The following is a 20,156-nucleotide window of genomic DNA, read 5'->3' as shown; positions in this document are numbered from 1 at the left end:
AGAGATCGAACAATTTATCACTCAATTGATACACACCATACCAAATCACCTAGTTTGTACATTTCAGACATAGTCGAGGTATAACCACTATCTCTTCGCTCACGAACCGCAAGCGACTGACTGATGAGGAGAGCGTCGTTTGTGCACGACGACGTAATCCAAATCATCCCCTCCTCTATGCTCTAGTCAAATGCATAACTGTTTTTTTTCTTCACGACTAAGTCGCTTTTTATTTTCATACATCTAAAAAATTTTTTAAATTAATACATTGAAATAAAGTATATGTATCGAAAATGTTTAAAAAATATTGAAATTACATGTAAATATTCCTAATTTGTAAACTTCCGGTAACATTCTGAATTCCTGTACGCTACAGTCCCGTCCTAAAGTCTCGTTTACAATCCGTACAAATGCGTTTGTATATGAAACATATAAATGATTTTCAATTTATTTTCAATTAAACTAAGCTTATTGCAACATGTATGATATTTTATAAAAATGGCAGATATTAGCTGGTATACGTGAGAATAGTTGTTTTTTTTTTTTTTTTTCAGTATATAGAAAAAAATATAAGAGATAAACATTTAAGAAAGAATGATAGACGTGAATGCAGAAAAAATATAAGATTCACGGCGCTTGCAATCTTACCAGCTGTCAGCCATCGATTGTGAGAATTTTTTCCTATTTTGCAAGCAGCATTTATCGTAATTAAAAATAATTTTCATCTTCCGCACGAAATTACAGTATTGCTAACAAGTTTCGTGCAAATCTGATTGGGAATGGATAGTAACATTCGTTACAATATGGTACGTGTTATGAATGTTGCGGGACACCGTAAATATTTCATCTTTTGAGGACACATCACTCCGCTCCTCGTGATGCTTTGTGCTTCATTGTCGTTTGACGAACATCTTTACATTTTCGCCTAATGCATTGAAAAAAAAAAAAAAAAAAAAAATAAAAAAAAATAAAAAAAAATAAAAAAAAAAAATAAAAAAAAAAAAGAAAAGAAAAGAAAAAAAACCTAAAAATATCTTCACAGAACTTAAATACACGCGTTGACTAAGTAAAAAATGCACACATTGCTCTTCGTTGATTATCACTTGTTTTGCTATAATAAAATAAGAATTTCCATGCCTACACTGTCATAAAGTTCATTCCTATAAACGAGTAAATGATTATGATCATATTTCTATGATTCAAATTAAAAACTAAAGACAGCAAATAGAACATACAGGTGCGTTGGAATAATTTTACAATTGATGTCTTTTATTTGGTGTTCTCTTTTGCTGATACTTTTATGAGAAAGAGAGAAAAAAAAGTGAAAGTAATATTTCATTGCTTCATATATAGGGATTAAATTTCAATTTTTTTTGTGGAATATTATGATAAAATATTTTAGCCATCCCAAACAAATGATGATACAAATGGTGAAACATCTCCACGTAACGAAGTACCTTCGCTGACCGTGACACTGCCTGCCATACAAGGAGGTATGCTTGGTCATTCCAACAACGCATCTATGGCCCAGGCTACTGTTACAACTAGAATGGTAATATATCTATTCATTCAATAATATCATAATATAATATGAATTTTAAATAACTTAATATTATTATAATAGGCCGAGGTTGAAGAAATACCACCACCAAAACCAGATTTTTCAGCGCCACCTCCTTACGAGGTAGCTACAAAACTACCTAGCTATGAAGAAGTACAACGTGAAAAAACATTACAAGGAGAACCTCATCCTCAAATACACATGGTAAGCTTATTCTTCTTATTTCATAAATCTTATAACAAATGTTTTCATTTCTTTTTAATCATTATGATCTTTTTTACTTTGTATGTACTTTTTTACAGCCTGGTGGTATTAGACCTCAACAACAACCACTGACAATTCTTGCTATAGACACAGAGGCTGCAGAAGGAGATCCAGAAAGCGGATTGCTTGGCACTGATTTTATGTTTTTTACTGCATTCTTGGGTAAAATACATTTTCACTCCTTTTTTTATACTTATAAAAATATTGTATTTATTACCTTAATTTTTCTTACAGTTGCTTTCTTATTCAACTGGATTGGATTTCTTCTTTTGATGTGCTTCTGTCATACAATTGCTTCTCGTTATGGAGCATTATCTGGTTTTGGCCTTTCATTGACAAAATGGACATTGATTGTTAAACATTCTACTGATCTTGCTTCGCGAGAAAACTCATGGCTATGGTGGTTGATAATGGCATTTGGTTAGTATAATTTATAATCTTTATATTAAATGATTATATGCTAATGAACTTTTACCTTTGTAGGTATTCTAATTTGTGTACGCGCCATCATCCAATATTTGAATATTAAACGTGGATGGAGACTACTCTCTGGTAGTGCGCAGGAACGCTTATTGTTTTTTTATTAAGTTTTTAAATATGCACTTTTACCCATCTTGGCTTTAGAAAAAAAAGCAGCATTTCTATTTGGGGTTGTATTTGTATAATATATAATCGACACCCATTAAAATCAATACTTTATATAGCTCTTATATTAATCAATCGTAATAAACTAGTACAGAAAAATTTTCAAAATAATTTGCCAAGTACACTTCTTAGCAAGAATAATAAATAAGTGTAATAAGGCAAATTAATAAAGCAAGGAAGTCAAAGAAAAATTAGTTTGCGCACACTACCCATTGTTATAAAGTAGAGAAAAATCTGTACATTTTTATTGTTCAAGTAGCACATACAATGCTTAAAAAGACAAATTATTTGTGCATTGTTTTGTGCAATATTGTCCAAGATATCAATAGATAAATATGTGCTATAAATAAAAGTATTTCTCATAGGTATGATATTATGAATGAAAGAATTGTTTAATGGCCGAAATGTATGAGGATTGCTTAGAAAGAAATATTGAAAAAATAAAAAATATTATTAAGTATAGAGGGAAAAACTTTTGATAGTGATATTGTGTAATACACACTAGCACTAGATAGTTTATAGATATTCAACTATATATGATTCTTATAATAACATCCTAATAAACAATTGCTTGTTTATATATATAATATATATTATATATATTAATATATATTATATATATTATATGTTATATACACACATATATATATACATATATATTATTATAATTTATATATATATAGACAGAATTCTTGCTGAATTCATATGTATAGGTTAATGGTATCAATATTATACACCAATATATTAAAAATTATTATTATTATACATAACGTTATGCATTATTCGTTATTTTCTCAAAAATTTCATTAATATATATTCATTATAGAAGGAGAGAGACAAAAGAATGGAAAGAAAAAATATATCATATCTTTATTTTAAATTCTTTTCCTAAACAAATTTATCTTTTTGGAAAAAATTAATTTGCATCTATTAAAAGCACATTAAAAATTAATATAATTGAAATATATTTTATTTTAAATATATTTCTTCACAATTACATAATTAGATATTTTTTTTTACGAAATAATATATAGAAAATTGTTATTGTACAATTTAGACAACGACAATTCGGAAGGTCCCATGGTGTAATGGTTAGCACTCTGGACTCTGAATCCAGCGATCCGAGTTCAAATCTCGGTGGGACCTTTGTGCCACCTGTGTCTTTTTTTTTTTTTTTCTTTTTGTGATTTGTTATTCAAATTGTAATACTTAATTCACACGATGTAAAAGATTATTAGATACTTAATCTATAATGCAAAATTAAAAATCAAAATTCATGCATGGATTGAATTATAATTTACATTATAATTTATAAGTACATATTAGAATTTTTCTTTAAATTATGTTTGCACGATGATGTTGCCATCTGCCCTACTAAAAGAAAAGTAATAATAATTCAATGTGATATTCATCGACGAAGTGGATCGACTTCGTCCATGATTCAGCAGACTCAACGAGAAAAGTTCGATCATCTTTGAATTCCAATTAAATTGTCAATTAGACAATCAGTGTGAATTGTTTATTATCGATAATTGAGTTCCATAAAATGTTATGTCTATCTTATAACTTATCTGTGATATTAGCTTATAATTGTTGATTCTTGCGATCTAATATCGTTATCGATGTTATAGAAATTGTAAAAAATTGCATATGATAAGTTTTATTATAAACTTTGTTAATTAGCTAAATGAAACATGAAACGTCCTTTGGAGGATCAAACGGATGTGTTTGAAAAAAATCCATTAGTATTTCTAGATGTTGCTATTGGAACAGAAAAAGGTACTTGGGAATAGAAATTAAATAATTTTGGGACAAGGAAGATTGTTTCATTCTATGGCGCGCGATTAACAATTATTTGACTGTCTTACATAAAATCGTTCTCGTACGTTTAATGCTTGGTAAATATTTGTACCTTTTAACAGTTGTGACATTAGTGTTACTTATATATTGGTGATTTCATACTGATTTAGTGGGAAGAATTGTGATAGAACTATTTAAGGATGTAACACCACGAACGGCAGAAAATTTTCGAGCTTTGTGTACGGGAGAAAAGGGAAATGGTATTAATGATAAGAAATTACATTACAAAGGATCGATATTTCATAAGGGTATGTAGTATTAATTTTCAAATTACATATTTTTCTATTTATTAAATTTTTCTATTTGATTTCAGTGATACCTCAGTTTATGATTCAAGGAGGAGATATTATTAATTTTGATGGAACTAGCGGTGAAAGTATATATGGTCCTCATTTTGAGGATGAATCTTTTCAAATTTCACATTCGCATGGTGGATTATTGAGTATGGTAAATGAAGGTCACCCTAATACCAATAGTTCTCAGTTCATTATCACTACTGTTCCTTGCATACATTTGGATAATACCAATGTAGTTTTTGGCAAAGTTATAAAAGGTATGGGAATAGTAACAGAAATTAACAATGTACCAGTTGTTAAAGATTTGCCCATTGAGGTAATGCTCTTACGATATAACTATTTATATATTATTTTATATTTTTTCATTATTATGTAAAAATTATTATTGTTATTATTAGAAAATTTGTATAACTAATTGTGGAGAATTGAAAAGAGGAGAGAATTGGAACTTGGAGGAAAATGATGGTTCAGAAGATATATATACCCCTTGGCCAGAAGACTGGGATTATGCATTATGTACTGATAAACTAACTGTAAGTATTTATTTTATATAAATATAATTGATATCACTTTTTCATCATTTATTTAATTTTATATAAAGTTATCAAGCTCTGGTAATTACCAAAATTTGTAGTACAAGTATGTCTCAGAGGTTATTAAAAAAATAAAAGATTCTGGAAACAGTTATTTTTCAATGAAGAATTATGTAGATGCAGGCAGAAAGTATAAAAAAGCATTACGTTATTATGAATGGATGATAAGATTGAGTGATATGCCTGACACTTTAGGTGATTCTGCAATAGGTCTTAAAGTAACAACTATGTTAAATCTAGCTGCTGTACAATTAAAAAAAAAAGATTATCGCAGTACAGTTAAATTATGTAATGAGGTAAGTTCCCTGATATAAAAATTATTTATATTCTATATTTAATATTAATATAATATTTAGGTCTTGGAAGTAGATACATCAAATGGTAAGGCATTTTTTCGAAGAGGACAAGCATACATGGGTCTAAATGAATATGAGGCTGGTTTGGCAGACTTAAAACATTCACTTGCAGAATGTCCCAACAATAAAGACATTTTAAAAGAAATTGAGAAGGTAAAAAAAGTAATGAATTCCTATTTAGCAGTAGAAAAAGCCACCTGTCAAAGAATGTTCAAAAACTAATATAGTAATTTTAATAATATATTATGTCAAGATAATAGGATTTATAATAGTGATGAATACAAACATGACAATTATGGTATGTGTCTGAAGTACAAATTAGTATAAAAAGATAAATTCGCATTGCATAATTTTTTTCGACTATAAGAAACATGAATGTTATCATATAAAGAAATTTGCATACTTGTTGAAATACTTGTAATCATAAATATAATAATAAATAGTCTGTAAGAAATAAGTGCTGTGTACATACACAACTTCTACAATTCAGTAAATTGTAGGTGCTTTGTATAATTACAAAGTAAATAAAATATTTGGGGTGTAAAATAAATACAAATTTTTATGTTTATAAATTCATATACTTTCTTGATCTTTGATTATTCATTTGTATCTGTTTGAGTTAATGCTGTATATTAAAACTTTAGATTATATTTGTATAGTGAACTAATACCATGCAATTCAAAACATAGAAAAGCAAGTGAATAATTTTAACAAAGCGCACACTGCTTTATATTAATACTACTTATAATATTTATGACAATTTATGTGAAGATCTTTTTTATTTTTAATATATCATAGTAAAAATATAAATAAAATATAAACTGAATAAAATAAAGATTATTTCACTGAGGAAAATTTTCTTAACATTTTATCGCTTTATATATATTCAGATCCATGTACATACTTTTTTTCATTTATTAATAACATATTGTGAATTAATGTTTTATATCATATCGAATTAATACAGTACAGTAAATTATAAATGGTCACATTAAAGAAACTCCTCAAAACATATAAAAATGAGATTCGTGAAGTATTAAAACTAATTTTTATATACACTCTTTCTGAGTATATATTTCTTTAAAGCAGTGCTTGCTTGTTATATTTATGTGCTTACAATCATCATGTTAAAAGTGTACAGATATGCAAAAATGTATTAATGCTAGATTATTAAAATCAAAATATAATTCTATTGCTTGATATAATATCGATTGTTAATTTTCAATATAACATGCATACCTACATAACAATTCTATAATTAATTAATAAGTAATATGCTTAAATATGTGAACTATATATTCTATTGACTAGAGAAAAAAGTCTTATGTCTCTATCTAACTGACAATCCATTCATTTCATTCATGATAATAATACTAACTTGTCATCATTGGAATCAATAATATTAAATAAATATAAATAATTAATAAGTAGTAATTATAAATTTGTTAAATCTAACTTTTTAACTTGAAAAATGTTTATATGAATAAAATTCTATCTTCATATACACAATAGCTACTTATTTCTGAAAATTGACAAAAGGCATTAGCCATCAATATGTCAAATGTGCAGAATTGCTCTTCCTGTACACACAATCAGATTTTTTATAACATTTTTTTTAAAAGAAGAGAGGTCCTTAATACTGAGTGCTAGGAATGCTTATTTTGTACATTAATAAAATGTCCTGTACTTAAATACATGGACGGAAAACTTCCATAATTGCTTTATAAGTGCAATTAAACTTGCAGATCAATGATAATTGCTTATAAGTATATATTTTTAGTTTTCCTTTAACCATGTCATAATATCATTGAAAAGGACGTGTGGCAGCTTTTTAATTCCTGATCGATATTTCTTCATTTTTTAAAAATGGTAAAAAAAGCGCTGCTACTGAACATACATCGATTTACTACTACACATATCTTATGTCATTATGGCTATGATTAGGAGCTTTTCATCTCAATTATTTACAATATTCAATTTTGTTTTCATATTTATCAATCATTCTGCACACAGAGCAATATTTTCAAAAAATTAATTTCACTTTTTGTAGCTTATTATCGAGACATACAATTGTAGAATATTCTATAGGATTCACCACATTTAATCAGCATTTAATGTTTCTTTTTGAAATTCGTTGGTATTATTTTGTTTCTCCACATCTACAGAATTTTCAGTTTCAATAAGATTATGTAATTCCTTGCACAGTGTTTCTTCACAGACCTCACCACTGATCTCAGTATTATCAATTATTCCTTCATATTCATTTGTTATTTTACTATCTACCACATCTTTAAATTCTGGCTCTACGATTTCTTCACAGCTCTTGAACATATCTGGATGTTCATTGGAATTAAGAAGTTCTTGATTTTCATTAGAATTTAAAATATCTGTGTTTACTTCATCATCAGTTGTATCGGTCGATTGTGATACTTTTTTAAGAACACTATCTACTAAATTAGATGCAAAGCTTTTATTTTCATTTCCCTCGTGTATTGTTTGATGTATTGGCAAAGATTGAGGTCTGTTAGGTCTAGCATAAGGAAATGTATTTTCTTCACCAGCAGGTGTATGAACAGCTGAAATTTCTGTTTGAGTTGCAACTCCATTATCAACAAGCATTGATTTTGGTTGCATACTTGACATACACCGTCTTATTTCCGACATTGAATCTTGTAATTGTTGTACCTATACACACATATCCAAATTATTTTTTTATTATATGTCATATGAATTGATATTAATATTCGCATAATATTAACTCACCTGAGTATGTAATAAATTGCATGTTTGTGCTAGATTTGTTACAACATCTGCATTTGGTTGTATAGTAGTTTCACTTTCATTACTTGCATTTTCACGACTACCTCCGGGCTGTAAGCTGACAACCTTTTTCCATAGTGCATTAATAGCTTGCATTTGTAACAATTGTAGTTTATGTTCACTTTCCAATGCAGTTCTTGTTGCTTCCATATCAGTAGATAATTTTCTAGAATATCAATGATGTATTCAATGACGTATTCAATAAATATTTTTATTTAATGTAGAAACAAGTAATAACTTACTGAATATATTTATTTGTTCTCATCATTTCAATAGTTTTTAGTATAGTAGTTGCTTTTTTATTAAGATTTCTAGTATGATAACCTCTCCACATTCTTTGAATACAAATTGCTGCTTTCTCTGTACGATCTTGATCTTTATTGCTATCTTCTTGTCGTCTTTGAATTGCTCTACTTCTAATGCTATCCAGTTTTGCTTGGCATACTTCGCTATCTTCGTCACTACTAAGTGCTACGTTATCTCCATCTCCATCTTTTCCCCTTTTTATTAAGCTAGATTTATTTCTGTCACATGCACTTTTAGGTCTTTGTATATTTCTTCCTAGATAGGGTGAACTTTTGGTGCTACGTTTTGCAGGTAAAGTTTTGCTCTGTACATAATTATTAATTTTCACACTGTGAGGACATTTTCCATTAGTATTTGTAATAATAGGTTTGGCTATGTTTGGTTTTCCAATAGAGCAATTTGTTGCAGAATTACTCTTTACAAGTGCATTTGCTTTCAAAGCACCAAGATTCGTTTTTGCCATAGGATTTACTGTATTTATTATAGGAATTGCTTTTGCATCACCATCTGTAGAAGCTTTTGCAGGAATAGTTACTTGGCATGGTGAATTTAATTTACTTGGTGGAGTTTTAGGTAAAACTTTTGATAATCCAGAGGGCGGCCGAAAATCTGGACTCATTAAAGATTCTGGAACTGGCACTAGTTTTGTAGCAGCTTGTAGAGGACTTGATGTTTCTATAAATAAAAAATTTTTTGCACAATTTTAGCTTGAGCAAATCAAAAATATTATATTTTATTTTTAGTTTTACCTTCCATATCTTCTAATCCAGAATTATTTGCTGTTTTATTATTCAAAGTATTACAAAGCATATTTGGATCTAAACTTTGTGTCATCAATGGTTCATGATCATTATTAAATAAAGTATGACAGGAAGAAACCATAGCATCTGTATGGCAACTGGAAACCATTCTATCTGGTGATCTCATTCTTATAGAGTTTCTTGATGAATCTAATAAAATGTAACAATGTTAGGAATGGATAGTATAAACTACAAATATAATAATACGTTCGGATAATATACAGCTAGCAATTGCTAGCAAAAGCGTGCAAATGAAACCACCATTAATAATTTAAGTTAACGTATTAAAATGAAACAATGTAGATGAAGTGTTGAATTATATAAAATATTGATCTTTATATTGTTAAATGCACCTAGATAGCTTATAACATTGTTCTTGCTTTCATTCACCAAATTTATTTGCTCTATAAGCCTAAAAAAGCAACTGCTTAATAAGTACTATGCTTGAAAGATACAGATGTGTGTAGGATGAAAAAATTAAAAATGACTTAATATTAAATATTTTTTCAAATTTAATGCATAATATTGAATTTTTATATAGACAGTAAATGTGATGTTACTTCGTTGTAAATTTTTTCTTGAAGTTATATTAAATTTGTGCTGAATATTTGAATCTATCAATACCTGATCATTTTAAATATATTTGTAAATACAAATTATTTCTAATTTATTACTTATATTCCTACACACATGTACCACATAACCAGAGAGATATATATATATGTATATATATTAAAATCTGCTCTTTGACTTAGGGTACCTTTGCAAGGTGAATGGCAGACACAGTATTTTGCCTCATAAAATTTTGGTGATTGTAAGCATTTATCTTCATAGTATGTCAACATTGGTGTAACTAGAGAAAACAGATTATGACTAGGATGTACGTACATATTATTGCTATTGCTGCATTTTACTATAATAAATTAAAAATGGTAAAGCAAATTCTAGTAATTTTTACTAACAAAAGACGTGAATTTTGCATATAACATTATATAAATAATAAGATGACGTTAAACTCACTAGGCCTTCTTGGAGAACTTGTCCTGTTATGGTTAAGTCTACGTCTAGCAGCAGGAGAAGGAGTTACTCCGACGCTACTTAAGCTATGTACACTTCCTGTGTCACTTTGCTGATTGAGTTGCTGCTGGTGGTGTTGTGCTTTACTCAAAATTAGCCTAAGTTTTCTGTCAGTTTCATTCTCTAAAGATTCCCCTGAAAGGGGACAGACAGATGCTAAATATTGAGCAAGAAGCGCATGCTCACCGACACGAAATTGTCTGCCTCTTCCTTGAGAATATAGCCATTCTGCTTTCAAACTATGTAAATATTAATTCCATTAAGTCATCGATCATTTTATTTAATATTCATATTTTATTTTATTAGCTAATGTGAAATGTATGTACTTCTATGTATACCTACCTTTCTATAGGATCCACTGCATAACCATCAATTGACTTGAGACTCATACACCAATTGATAACAAATGGATGATAATCAAATCCACTATAAACTATGTGTTAAGAAGAATATACTATTGACTTAATACTAAAAGCAGCACTTATGTTTCTTTTGCATCTAGCAATCTCAGATAATATATTATAATAAGTTTCATGAAAATTCTAACAATTATAAGTAATATCAAAAAATAGGGTATTTAATTGCATACAAATATATTTAATTCATACTAAGTGTTGATTAGTACATAAGCAAGAATTATGCTACTATCGAAAGGATACATACTATTACCTGTTATACTAACACATGGATTGTTAGCAATTGAAAAGTTGATCAAATTTTTTAAATTAGCTAAATGAGACATTTCATTCAAATCAGTAATGCTGTTATTTGCTAATGTAAATGTTTCTAATGAGGTGGGTAAGTAGCGTTCACACTGTCGTAATGTGATTATGCGATTATTATGCAAGAAAAGTTCCTAAAACATAACAGATATAATAAGAACAGAAAAATAAAAATACATGCAAATGGCCATGATTAAAAAAGGTTTAAGACATCAAGTATTTAAATTTTATACCTTAAGATTACGTAAATACGAAATATCAGAAATGTGGCTGATACTATTTTCAGATAAATCTAAATGTTCCAACTTCGTATTTGAATGTAAATGTTCAATGGACTGAAACCATTGTTTTAACATTATTATACCATTTATAAAATATATATTTATTCAACATGAAGTTACTTACCTTTATATTATTACCTGCTAAACACAATGTTTGTAAGTTTATCATATCTTTTATTCCCTCTATTGTTAATATACCATTATTAGCTAAATTAAGGGTTACAAGATTATGTAATTTTGATACACCATACATTCGCAGTAATTGGTTCCTTACTATTGAAAGCTGAAATTTATTAATTTATTTTGTTATGTTGCATATTTGATATTAAATATGATTAAGATAAATTCAGATTTACTATACCAAATAACAAAGCTTATAGCAAGATGGATATTAACATAATTAAATTTAGTATTATTATAATGTTACTGTATAATGTATTTAGTGTTATTATGACAGTTTGTTAATACAATAAAAAATATACCTTATTAATTCTGTGATATGAGTCGAGATTATCAAGACGTTGAAGCTCATTGTCATCTAAGATTAATGTACTGATTTCAGCATCAGATGGGCATCGAGCAAGTTTTTTAAGACCTTGACCGCTTAAATCGAGCGTATCGCATACCAAAGACTCTAAAGGTAAATTATTATTTTTATTAAACGTTATTAAAAACATAATAGAAAAATGTAAAATGTCAAAAACACTTGGCACAAGAGCGTGTAAAAATTAAGTTTTTAGCATGCCATAAATCAATTGAAAGCTTTTACATTTGAAAAAAGTAATATTTAAGAACACTAGTGAAAACATTTCTAACTCTAAATGGTGTTTACAAAATAACATAGACATAAATTTTTACTAAACACTAACCCGTTGAAGCCATGATGAGTACAATAATTCATAGACGCTATAAAGATGTCCTCGCGATCACTGTCCACTCAGGAAATAACATAACTATAATTTTTTAAAACTTATAATTCTTATTTCATTCAATTGAATTATTAAATTCATATAATTTTATAAATAATCACTATAAAGGGTACGTTCTTAACAAGAAAATTTATACGTGAAAGATAAGAAATTCACAATTTCTACTGCATGTATGGGATTATATGGGAATGTATTATATTATATTATAAATTAAAAGTTATATTTAAGTATATCATTATGATATAGTTAAGATATATGGTCGTTAATATATACTTTTTACGTTCTTTATAAGGATTAGTTTACGTTATTGATTTTAAAATTATGCGATCGGAAAATCCAGATGGCGTTGCGAAACTGCAGAAGGTTTTCGAAATTATTTAATGAAATTAAATAATCTAAAGATAATCTAATGAAAGAAAATTAACAAGAATAATATTAATAAAATTATATGGTGCAGGTGATTTATATGTAATTAATGTTGGCTATTCAATAAAAATATAAGATTTTAACTATATCCGACAAATTCATTTAAATATTAAAATAAAGAATACACTTAAAATGTACATGGTTTAGACAAGGGGATAAATTTCCTCCAAGCAAAAAAAAAACAAATAAATTTTTGATATTTCAAAAAATAAAACATAGTTGAAAATAAGACTTAAATCTTGCCTGTGAATACATTTTTTAATTACTAATTGATAGGCAAATAAATCCCTGTTTTTCCATCAGTCGATAACGACGATTTCTTGATTAAAATAAATGGTAAAGTAGATTCCTATTTTATATACTTGGTTAGAGCAGTATTTTTATTATAGTTGTTCTTATATTTTCCATATTTATCAATGAACGCATGCATTTTATAGTGAAAAATATTGAACAGCATCAATATCAGCAACATGATAAATAAATTGGTAATAGTGTATTTCTGTTTTATCGATTATTGCGGTGAGTAATAGTAAATTTTTGTTTAACCATCAGCAGTGCCGGTAATAGTAATTTTTTCTTTTACGGGATATTCGATCGATAATAGTAGAGTTCTGTTTTGCCGACCATTGTTTTACCGATCGATTGGTATTGTTTACATCTTATTTTTTAATCATTTGATTCGATCTTATATAGAACATTTTTATTTTAATAGTAACAAATTTTTAGGAAAATATAATATTGTGTTGTTAAAGAGCAGTAAGATATATTATACATTATTTTGATTGACGTAAATTAATCGAAATTATTAATTATTTTAATGTACTAGTATATATATATAGGTCGAGCTACGGCGTTAACTTTTAGGAATATGAAAAATGATTGAAGTAATAATTAAGGCTATTTATAGATACGCCAAAACGCTATTTCGAGAAAATTGATTTTCCAAAATTGAATTTTAAGGTTTTATTAGAATATTACTTAATGAAAAGTAATGCAATTAAAACCAATTTTGTTTAAATTGTAGTAGCATGGACTTAAAACTTTCTGAATATGAATTTGAAGATAATATTTCTTTTTTATGAGTTTAAAAAAATTAGTTTATATGCTCTTTTTCCATAAATGAAATAATTATAAAATGGTGGTTTTCTTCTTGTTTATTTAATTAAATATAATTACTTTTCAAATTACATTTTTTTTTATATATACTTTAAATAAAAAATATAAAATATAAAATTAAAAAAAAAATAAAATAAATTAAATAAAAATAGTTGCGAAGAAGCTTGTAACTTACATACAATTAGATGACAAAATGATGATATTATTGTTTGATTTTACTTTAGAATAAAAGAAATGAAATGGTTCCGTCATAACTATTTATTATCGTAGATCGTAAAACAATAAAAAAGAAATGTTTTCCATTTCAAATGGAGAGTTACTACGTCCATTTTATTTTTCCTTCTTACGTAATAACTATTTGCGGGTATTCGGCACAACATAGCCGGTGCTTTCTCCACAAAAACCGATGGACAGAAATTCGAAGATTAAATGAATTTCATGTCGTCCTGTCGATTCCATTCGCAAATAAAGCCGAAAAAAGTCCTAACGGGTTTCGTGTAAAAAAAAAAAAAAAAAGAAAAAGAAATGTATATACGTATTAGCACTGATACAAATTTAAATATAGTACTGACGAATACACGATTTTTTCTTTCTTTTTGACAATAAGAATAGAGGGGAAATAATACAAAGGTATTTTCATACGATAGCTACTTTGCTAGATATCAGCAATTGAAAAAAAAAAAAAAAATCGATGTTCGAACAGAAAATAAAGGAATGTGAGAATAAAAGTTAGCTTGAGGATGACGTCTTATGCGATTAGTCGAGTGTCTCGTTAGCTGTCCGATTACGTCGACGTAGTACTATGTAGAAAGATCGGTTCATCCAAGCAACAGGGTAGGAGCTACTTGTCTAGCGTATTATTAGGTGGGTGCTTCGAAGAGGAAGGGTGGCGTAAAAGCATGATACACGGCTTACCAGCAGCCAACGCCGGTATCGACCGGTCGCATACGCTTAAACACTCTCTTACCTATACGCACCGACTACACCGAATGTCGTTCGAATAAAACGAAGGATGAGAGCGATTTGTCGAAATACGAGAACCCTCTTTAAACGAGACTAGACATTGCCTCTATTTCTTCGCCGTCTGTCTTGCTATCTGGGATCGATAGTTCGATGTAAAATCGAACAAAAGAAAAAAGATAAAAGTATAAATTTATCAATCAGTTGCTCTCATTGTAAAACGAAAAAATTATTAAACTTAAAAAAATTTTAAGAGATCTTGCAGATCTCTCTATCGATTTTTTAAAATCGCATAATTTCATTCAAAAATTCGAGATCTTTGTTTCGATCATTGGGAACGGCTTCTGAATTATAAATCGAGTTCGTTAATCGATATAATTTTAATTATCTTTACTCTGTCGATTTCATTAAGTTTCATGGTAGAGAGCTTTTAATTACTGTTCAATGAATATATCGAATAACACGAGCGTCGTATATAAAGTTGCTTTACAGCATGCATCACAGTATCCCAGTGCTTGGTATCGACCTACCCTTACTCTCTCATATGTATCTAGTGTTTCAGGAATGTCAGAGTATAGACGACCGTTCCCTTGATTATTCGATTCCACGACACGTTCCAACATAATGCATTTATACCATATACATATATGTCTATTTCTTATTTCTACATTGATGCGAAAGTTAACGCGATCATTTTTCTAAAATTTAGTCTGTTTTCATCTGACATAATTGTACTCATGAAAAAGAAGCTTTTGCGAGATAACAACTCAAAGCTTTTATCAACGTGAAGTATCATTCTATCTCATAGGAATATTTGATAAGAAATAAATATAGGAAATGGGAATAAAAATGGACTAAAAGATTATTTCGTCCTTTTCATTTCGTTTAATTCAACGAAAGGTCTTATCAACTTTTAACTTGCAGAGGGTTAAACGAGAATTATTTACACCGTACATGAATAAAACATCATGAGATTCAGGAACAAACGGTGGTAACGTTGATCGAAAAGGAACAATCACTCGAAAGTATGAGGGAAAGCGTTTCGCGAGAAGATCGATCACCCTATGCGCCATGGACCCATGCGCCAACGAAAATGCACGCTTCGTTTTGATGAATGCCAATTGCATTGGTAAACGCCTGTCATTCAAGCGTAACATCGAAAGTCACGAGAATGCGAAAGGTTGGAAACTTTACCCGTATGATGAAAACGACCTTCATTTGAGTGGCCCTTTTTCAAGGATAACATGCAAACTATAACTAACCTATATATGGATGAGAGAGAGAGAGAGAGAGAGAGAGAGAGAGAGAGAGAAGAGAGAGAGAGAGAGAGAGAGAGAGAAATAAAAAAGATCCACGATCGAAGGGTGCAACTGGCAGAGGGGAAAAAGCAAAAAAAAGGAGAGAGAGAGAGAGAGAGAGAGAGAGAGAGAGAGAGAGAGAGAGAAATTCCACAAGCCATTGAGCCGCAATCTTCATGGATTATCGCGTACAAAGCACTTTGCGATGCACAAAGGTGGCCTAAGGCGATTGAGCGATAGGACAAAGAGAGGAAAGAGGTGGATAATATAGAAAAGGAACGAGCGAGCGAGCTTAGGGGAAAAAATAATGAGATTTTTCGCGCTTTAACATTGATTTCAAGACAATTATAACCCAACACTTACTATATGTAACTTATCCTTTTTAAGAATATATAATAATGATATTGTTAAAGTTGATTATCTTTCTTTTTTTCCTCTCTTTATCTTTTTATCTCTTAAATCTGTCTTATAGAAGAATATACATTCAAATACAAATTAAAAAATTTTATCCTTTTAATTTGAAAATACTCGATCCTCGAAATATGCCAATATGTATGTACCATTAACTCCTGGACGATGTAAAAGGAGGATATAACGTTTAAGGACAATCGATTGACCGAAGCGTTTCACAGAACGAGCCATATCTTTGTCTCCCATGAACTCGGCTCGTACATACATACAATATGTAGGACATAACGACGACACGAGCAGCGAATCAACGTTCTTCCGATAACGTGAATTAACGGTCGACGATTCTACCTTCCTTGAAAGTACATATCCTTTCTATAATCCTCCTCGGCGTTTTCCTGTCGTAATCATCCTCGTCGTAGTCGTTGTCGTCATTGACCGCCTTCCTCGAGAGGAAATAAATTCTCGAATACGAATTACCACTGTTAACTGTATCTGTCTTCACATATCTTTCTTAAATTTATGTTCCATCTTTGAAACGATCTTTACATATTACAGTGACTTTCGTTTATTTTTGTTACAATTATAATATACAAAAATAAAGACTAATTTTCTTCCAGAAATACGTTTGTCATGTAAATAAATTACAAATATATTTTTTCTTTCATCTTTTTTCTTTTCGAAGCAACTTTTTTTTTTCCACAGAAAAGACTCTCGAAGATACTTTTAAACGTTCAAGAAGTTTCTCTCTCTCTCTCTCTCTCTCTCTCTCTCTCTTCCTGTCTTTCTATCTTTACAGTTTAAAAATAAAAAGTAAGATCATTTTACAAAGACTGTAAATGTCATCGAAAGAATCGACCGATGACAGAGACATTTCTTATTACGACAGTCTGAAAGATCGCAAGCACAAACGTGGAAATCCTTTTTCCATCGTTCCGGCTTTCCGGGAATATCCCTCTACGATGTCTCTCTTGCCTTCTCTCTCTCTCTCTCTCTCTCTCTTTCGTTCTCATTTTCTCTTTGAAAGAGAGAGAGAAAGAAGGAGAGAAGGAAAGAAATCCCTCTGAGAATCAGTAATTCCCAAAAGCAATACTTGGGTTTCAGTAATCGCGAAGAGGAAGATCCAAGGCGGCTGATAAAATTCTACGAGCGAGCTAGTTTCGCAAGAGGCGTATTAAAAATTGTGTCTATGTACACGTTGTGTGTTTTCTCTCTGACGTTTGCGCAACAATCTTCTCTTCGGGGACGAAAGAACGCTGTAAAGTCACATATGAGAGAAGAAGAAAGGGAGAAAGAGAGAGAGAGAGAAATAGAAAGAAAAAGAGAACGAAAGTGCAATGCACGTATTGTTCTTTTCCTTCCAATTTTGTGAGCATACAACGTCATGCATTTTTCAGGAAGCATGGCGACAACGTAAAACATTTGAGAGGAACGTTCCCTTTAAATATTTCCAATGATTTGATGAGATAGCAAGAACCAAATAGATATAATATAAAATTCAATGAATTCGAATAGGCTAGATTTTACTTGCTTTCATAAATAAGGCCATCTTTTAAGAACGTTTCATTGGCTTCCTTTCTCTTTCTCTCTCTCTCTCTCTCTCTCTCTCTCTCTTTTTCTTCCTTCCTTTCTTTTTTTTCTTTCTCTTGTTGAATCGCAGACAACGAGGTGGATTTATTTTTTTTTCCTTCGTTCCAAACTATACCAATCCTTTCACCCGCAAATCCTCCGACGCAAAATTACGCGAGATTCTTTTCCCTCGTAGGCACGTCGAGCATAATGACTCTTTCTGTCGGTCTCCTACTTTTGCGCTCTTTGTCCTACCTCGCTGTCGGCCGTTGAAAAAAAGATTCCTGGACAATCCTCACCAGTCGTGTATAATTATTTCTCATTGTAAAGTACTTTTTCCTTGTTCTGCTGTAAACAACGATATTATCGTCATAATGATGGAATTATTAATCGTATGTATATATGTATGATTTGCAACTTGGATATAAATTCGTTCGGTTGCTTTCCTTCTTCGACAGTGATTCTTTAATAGGACGAATTGCTTTGCGGTAGGAATAGTTTCTCTCTCTCTTTCATTGAACAGATGATTAAACCGTCTCGTTATCGAGGCTAACGAGCATGCCTTCCAATCTCTCGACTCCTTGAAATTCACAACGTTGTTCCAGATTTAACCGATAACAAGAGTTCTCTTCGTACGTCGATATAGAACGATCGTATTGTTGAAATGTATGCAAAGATGAAACATTTCGCTTCTATATCGAGGAACAGCCTAATTCATTACATACAGCACCTTTTTATTTACTTCTATAGAACGATTAATAACAATATCAACGTTTTGTTATAGATCACAAGTTCTTTTCATTTTCATTAATAAGGATGTTATTAATATATAAGTTGAATGTTAAATAAAGTTCAATCACGATAATCTGAAATAAGAAAAATGAAAATGAATTAATTATTTGTCACGTTTATTACTATTTTATTTTACTTATCAGTCTTCGAGTTGTAAGTAATTAATAACAGATCTGCCAATTATCTTTTCTTATCGTTGATAATACAAGGAAGATAACTAGGCCAAATAAAATGAAAAAGTATCGTTTTGAACTTTTTTTTCGATTTTAAATGAAATATCAGTTCTTTTTTCTTTTCTTTTCTTTTTTTTTTTTTTTTTTTAACTTCTTAAAACTTGCATTGAAAAACATATAGACTTTAATTTTCAATCTCATTATTTCATAAATTTGTCAAATGGTACTTACATGCTACAAATTTATGGAACTTATCCTTTTTTTTTTTTTTTTTTTTTTTTTTTTTTTTTTTTTATCGAATTATCTTTCTTCTTCCGTCCATCTTCCATCTTTTAATGTCCATGCACTGAATGATTATTGTGTCCACTACCACTAGAATTCTTCTCTTTTGGCACATAATTTATGAAAAATGCTAAACACCAAACGGTAAAAAGTACGATCAGGATCAAAAATGTTATCGAATTAAAACTGTCCCAGCCTAAAATGATTTGTTTTGATGATTTTATTTCCCGAAAATTTTCATCGTCCGTACGACGACGACTGCTTTCTGGAAATCTATTGGAAGCCATTTCTTCCGAAAGGTTCGCGTTTCTAACAAGAAATGACGGATGAATCGAAATACGTTAGATTATATGATTTCGGTCGCATTGATAATGATTGGCGAGACGTTTCATCAGTTTTAATACTGGGAAAATAACCGATTAGATAAAGACAGTTGATACGTACAAATATTTTCATAATATTTTATATCAGATATTGTATTTCTGCATGCAGTAAATGAAACAGTAAATATAGATATATATATATTTTTTTATTAGTTTTTTCAGATAATATTTCCTATACAATAAACTAATTCATAAAAAATAAATACGTATATTAAATATAAATCATTTATTATAATAAT

The 20,156-nt window shown here is 29.6% G+C and overlaps 3 protein-coding genes, 2 long non-coding RNA genes and 1 other non-coding gene across 10 annotated transcripts in view; 4 read left to right on the top strand and 2 right to left on the bottom strand.

Annotated features, from left to right (window-relative positions):
• Nucleotides 1-159, bottom strand: part of LOC124949717 (putative oxidoreductase GLYR1 homolog) — a 33,350-nt gene extending 33,191 nt beyond the window's left edge. For both annotated transcript variants that reach the window (XM_047495320.1, XM_047495321.1), the window contains exon 1: nt 37-159. In XM_047495320.1, coding sequence (XP_047351276.1) covers nt 37-71 — 35 coding nt within the window. In that variant the 5' untranslated portion in view covers nt 72-159. The remainder of the gene's footprint in view (nt 1-36) is intronic.
• Nucleotides 160-617: 458 nt separating this feature from the next.
• LOC124949718 (NEDD4 family-interacting protein 1-like) lies at nt 618-2,932 on the top strand. Of its 2 annotated transcripts, none has more exons than XM_047495322.1 (6): nt 618-806; nt 1,403-1,552; nt 1,625-1,765; nt 1,864-1,987; nt 2,060-2,245; nt 2,309-2,932. In XM_047495322.1, exons 1-6 carry the CDS (start codon nt 780-782, stop codon nt 2,410-2,412), a joined length of 732 nt encoding a protein of 243 aa, XP_047351278.1. In that variant the 5' UTR covers nt 618-779; the 3' UTR covers nt 2,413-2,932. The 2 variants fall into 2 exon arrangements, with proteins under 2 accessions (XP_047351278.1, XP_047351279.1); XM_047495323.1 differs by lacking the exon at nt 618-806 and adding an exon at nt 833-1,237.
• A 612-nt stretch (nt 2,933-3,544) lies between these two features.
• Trnaq-cug lies at nt 3,545-3,616 on the top strand. The gene has a single exon. It is a non-coding gene; the product is annotated as a tRNA-Gln (tRNA).
• A 157-nt stretch (nt 3,617-3,773) lies between these two features.
• On the top strand, nt 3,774-6,151 carry LOC124949695 (peptidyl-prolyl cis-trans isomerase D). 3 transcript variants are annotated; one of them, XM_047495260.1, is made up of 6 exons: nt 3,774-4,249; nt 4,441-4,578; nt 4,644-4,942; nt 5,025-5,159; nt 5,327-5,515; nt 5,576-6,151. In XM_047495260.1, exons 1-6 carry the CDS (start codon nt 4,165-4,167, stop codon nt 5,795-5,797), a joined length of 1,068 nt encoding a protein of 355 aa, XP_047351216.1. In that variant the 5' UTR covers nt 3,774-4,164; the 3' UTR covers nt 5,798-6,151. The 3 variants fall into 3 exon arrangements, with proteins under 3 accessions (XP_047351216.1, XP_047351215.1, XP_047351217.1); XM_047495259.1 differs by having other exon boundaries at nt 3,841-4,249; nt 5,261-5,515; XM_047495261.1 differs by having other exon boundaries at nt 3,841-4,368; nt 5,261-5,515.
• A 246-nt stretch (nt 6,152-6,397) lies between these two features.
• Nucleotides 6,398-12,053, top strand: LOC124949696. Its single transcript, XR_007101138.1, has 3 exons — nt 6,398-10,433; nt 10,525-10,821; nt 10,931-12,053. It is a non-coding gene; the product is annotated as an uncharacterized LOC124949696 (long non-coding RNA).
• Nucleotides 12,054-14,212: 2,159 nt separating this feature from the next.
• LOC124949870 lies at nt 14,213-20,101 on the bottom strand. Its single transcript, XR_007101189.1, has 3 exons — nt 19,484-20,101; nt 18,706-19,153; nt 14,213-18,632 (listed from the first exon to the last, which is right to left on the bottom strand). It is a non-coding gene; the product is annotated as an uncharacterized LOC124949870 (long non-coding RNA).
• Nucleotides 20,102-20,156: the final 55 nt, after the last annotated feature.

Source organism: Vespa velutina, chromosome 6 (genome assembly GCF_912470025.1).
Source record: "Vespa velutina chromosome 6, iVesVel2.1, whole genome shotgun sequence".
NCBI lineage: Eukaryota > Metazoa > Arthropoda > Insecta > Hymenoptera > Vespidae > Vespa > Vespa velutina.
Note: the sequence above shows the minus strand (reverse complement) of the source record. Positions and strands in the feature narration are given on the sequence as shown.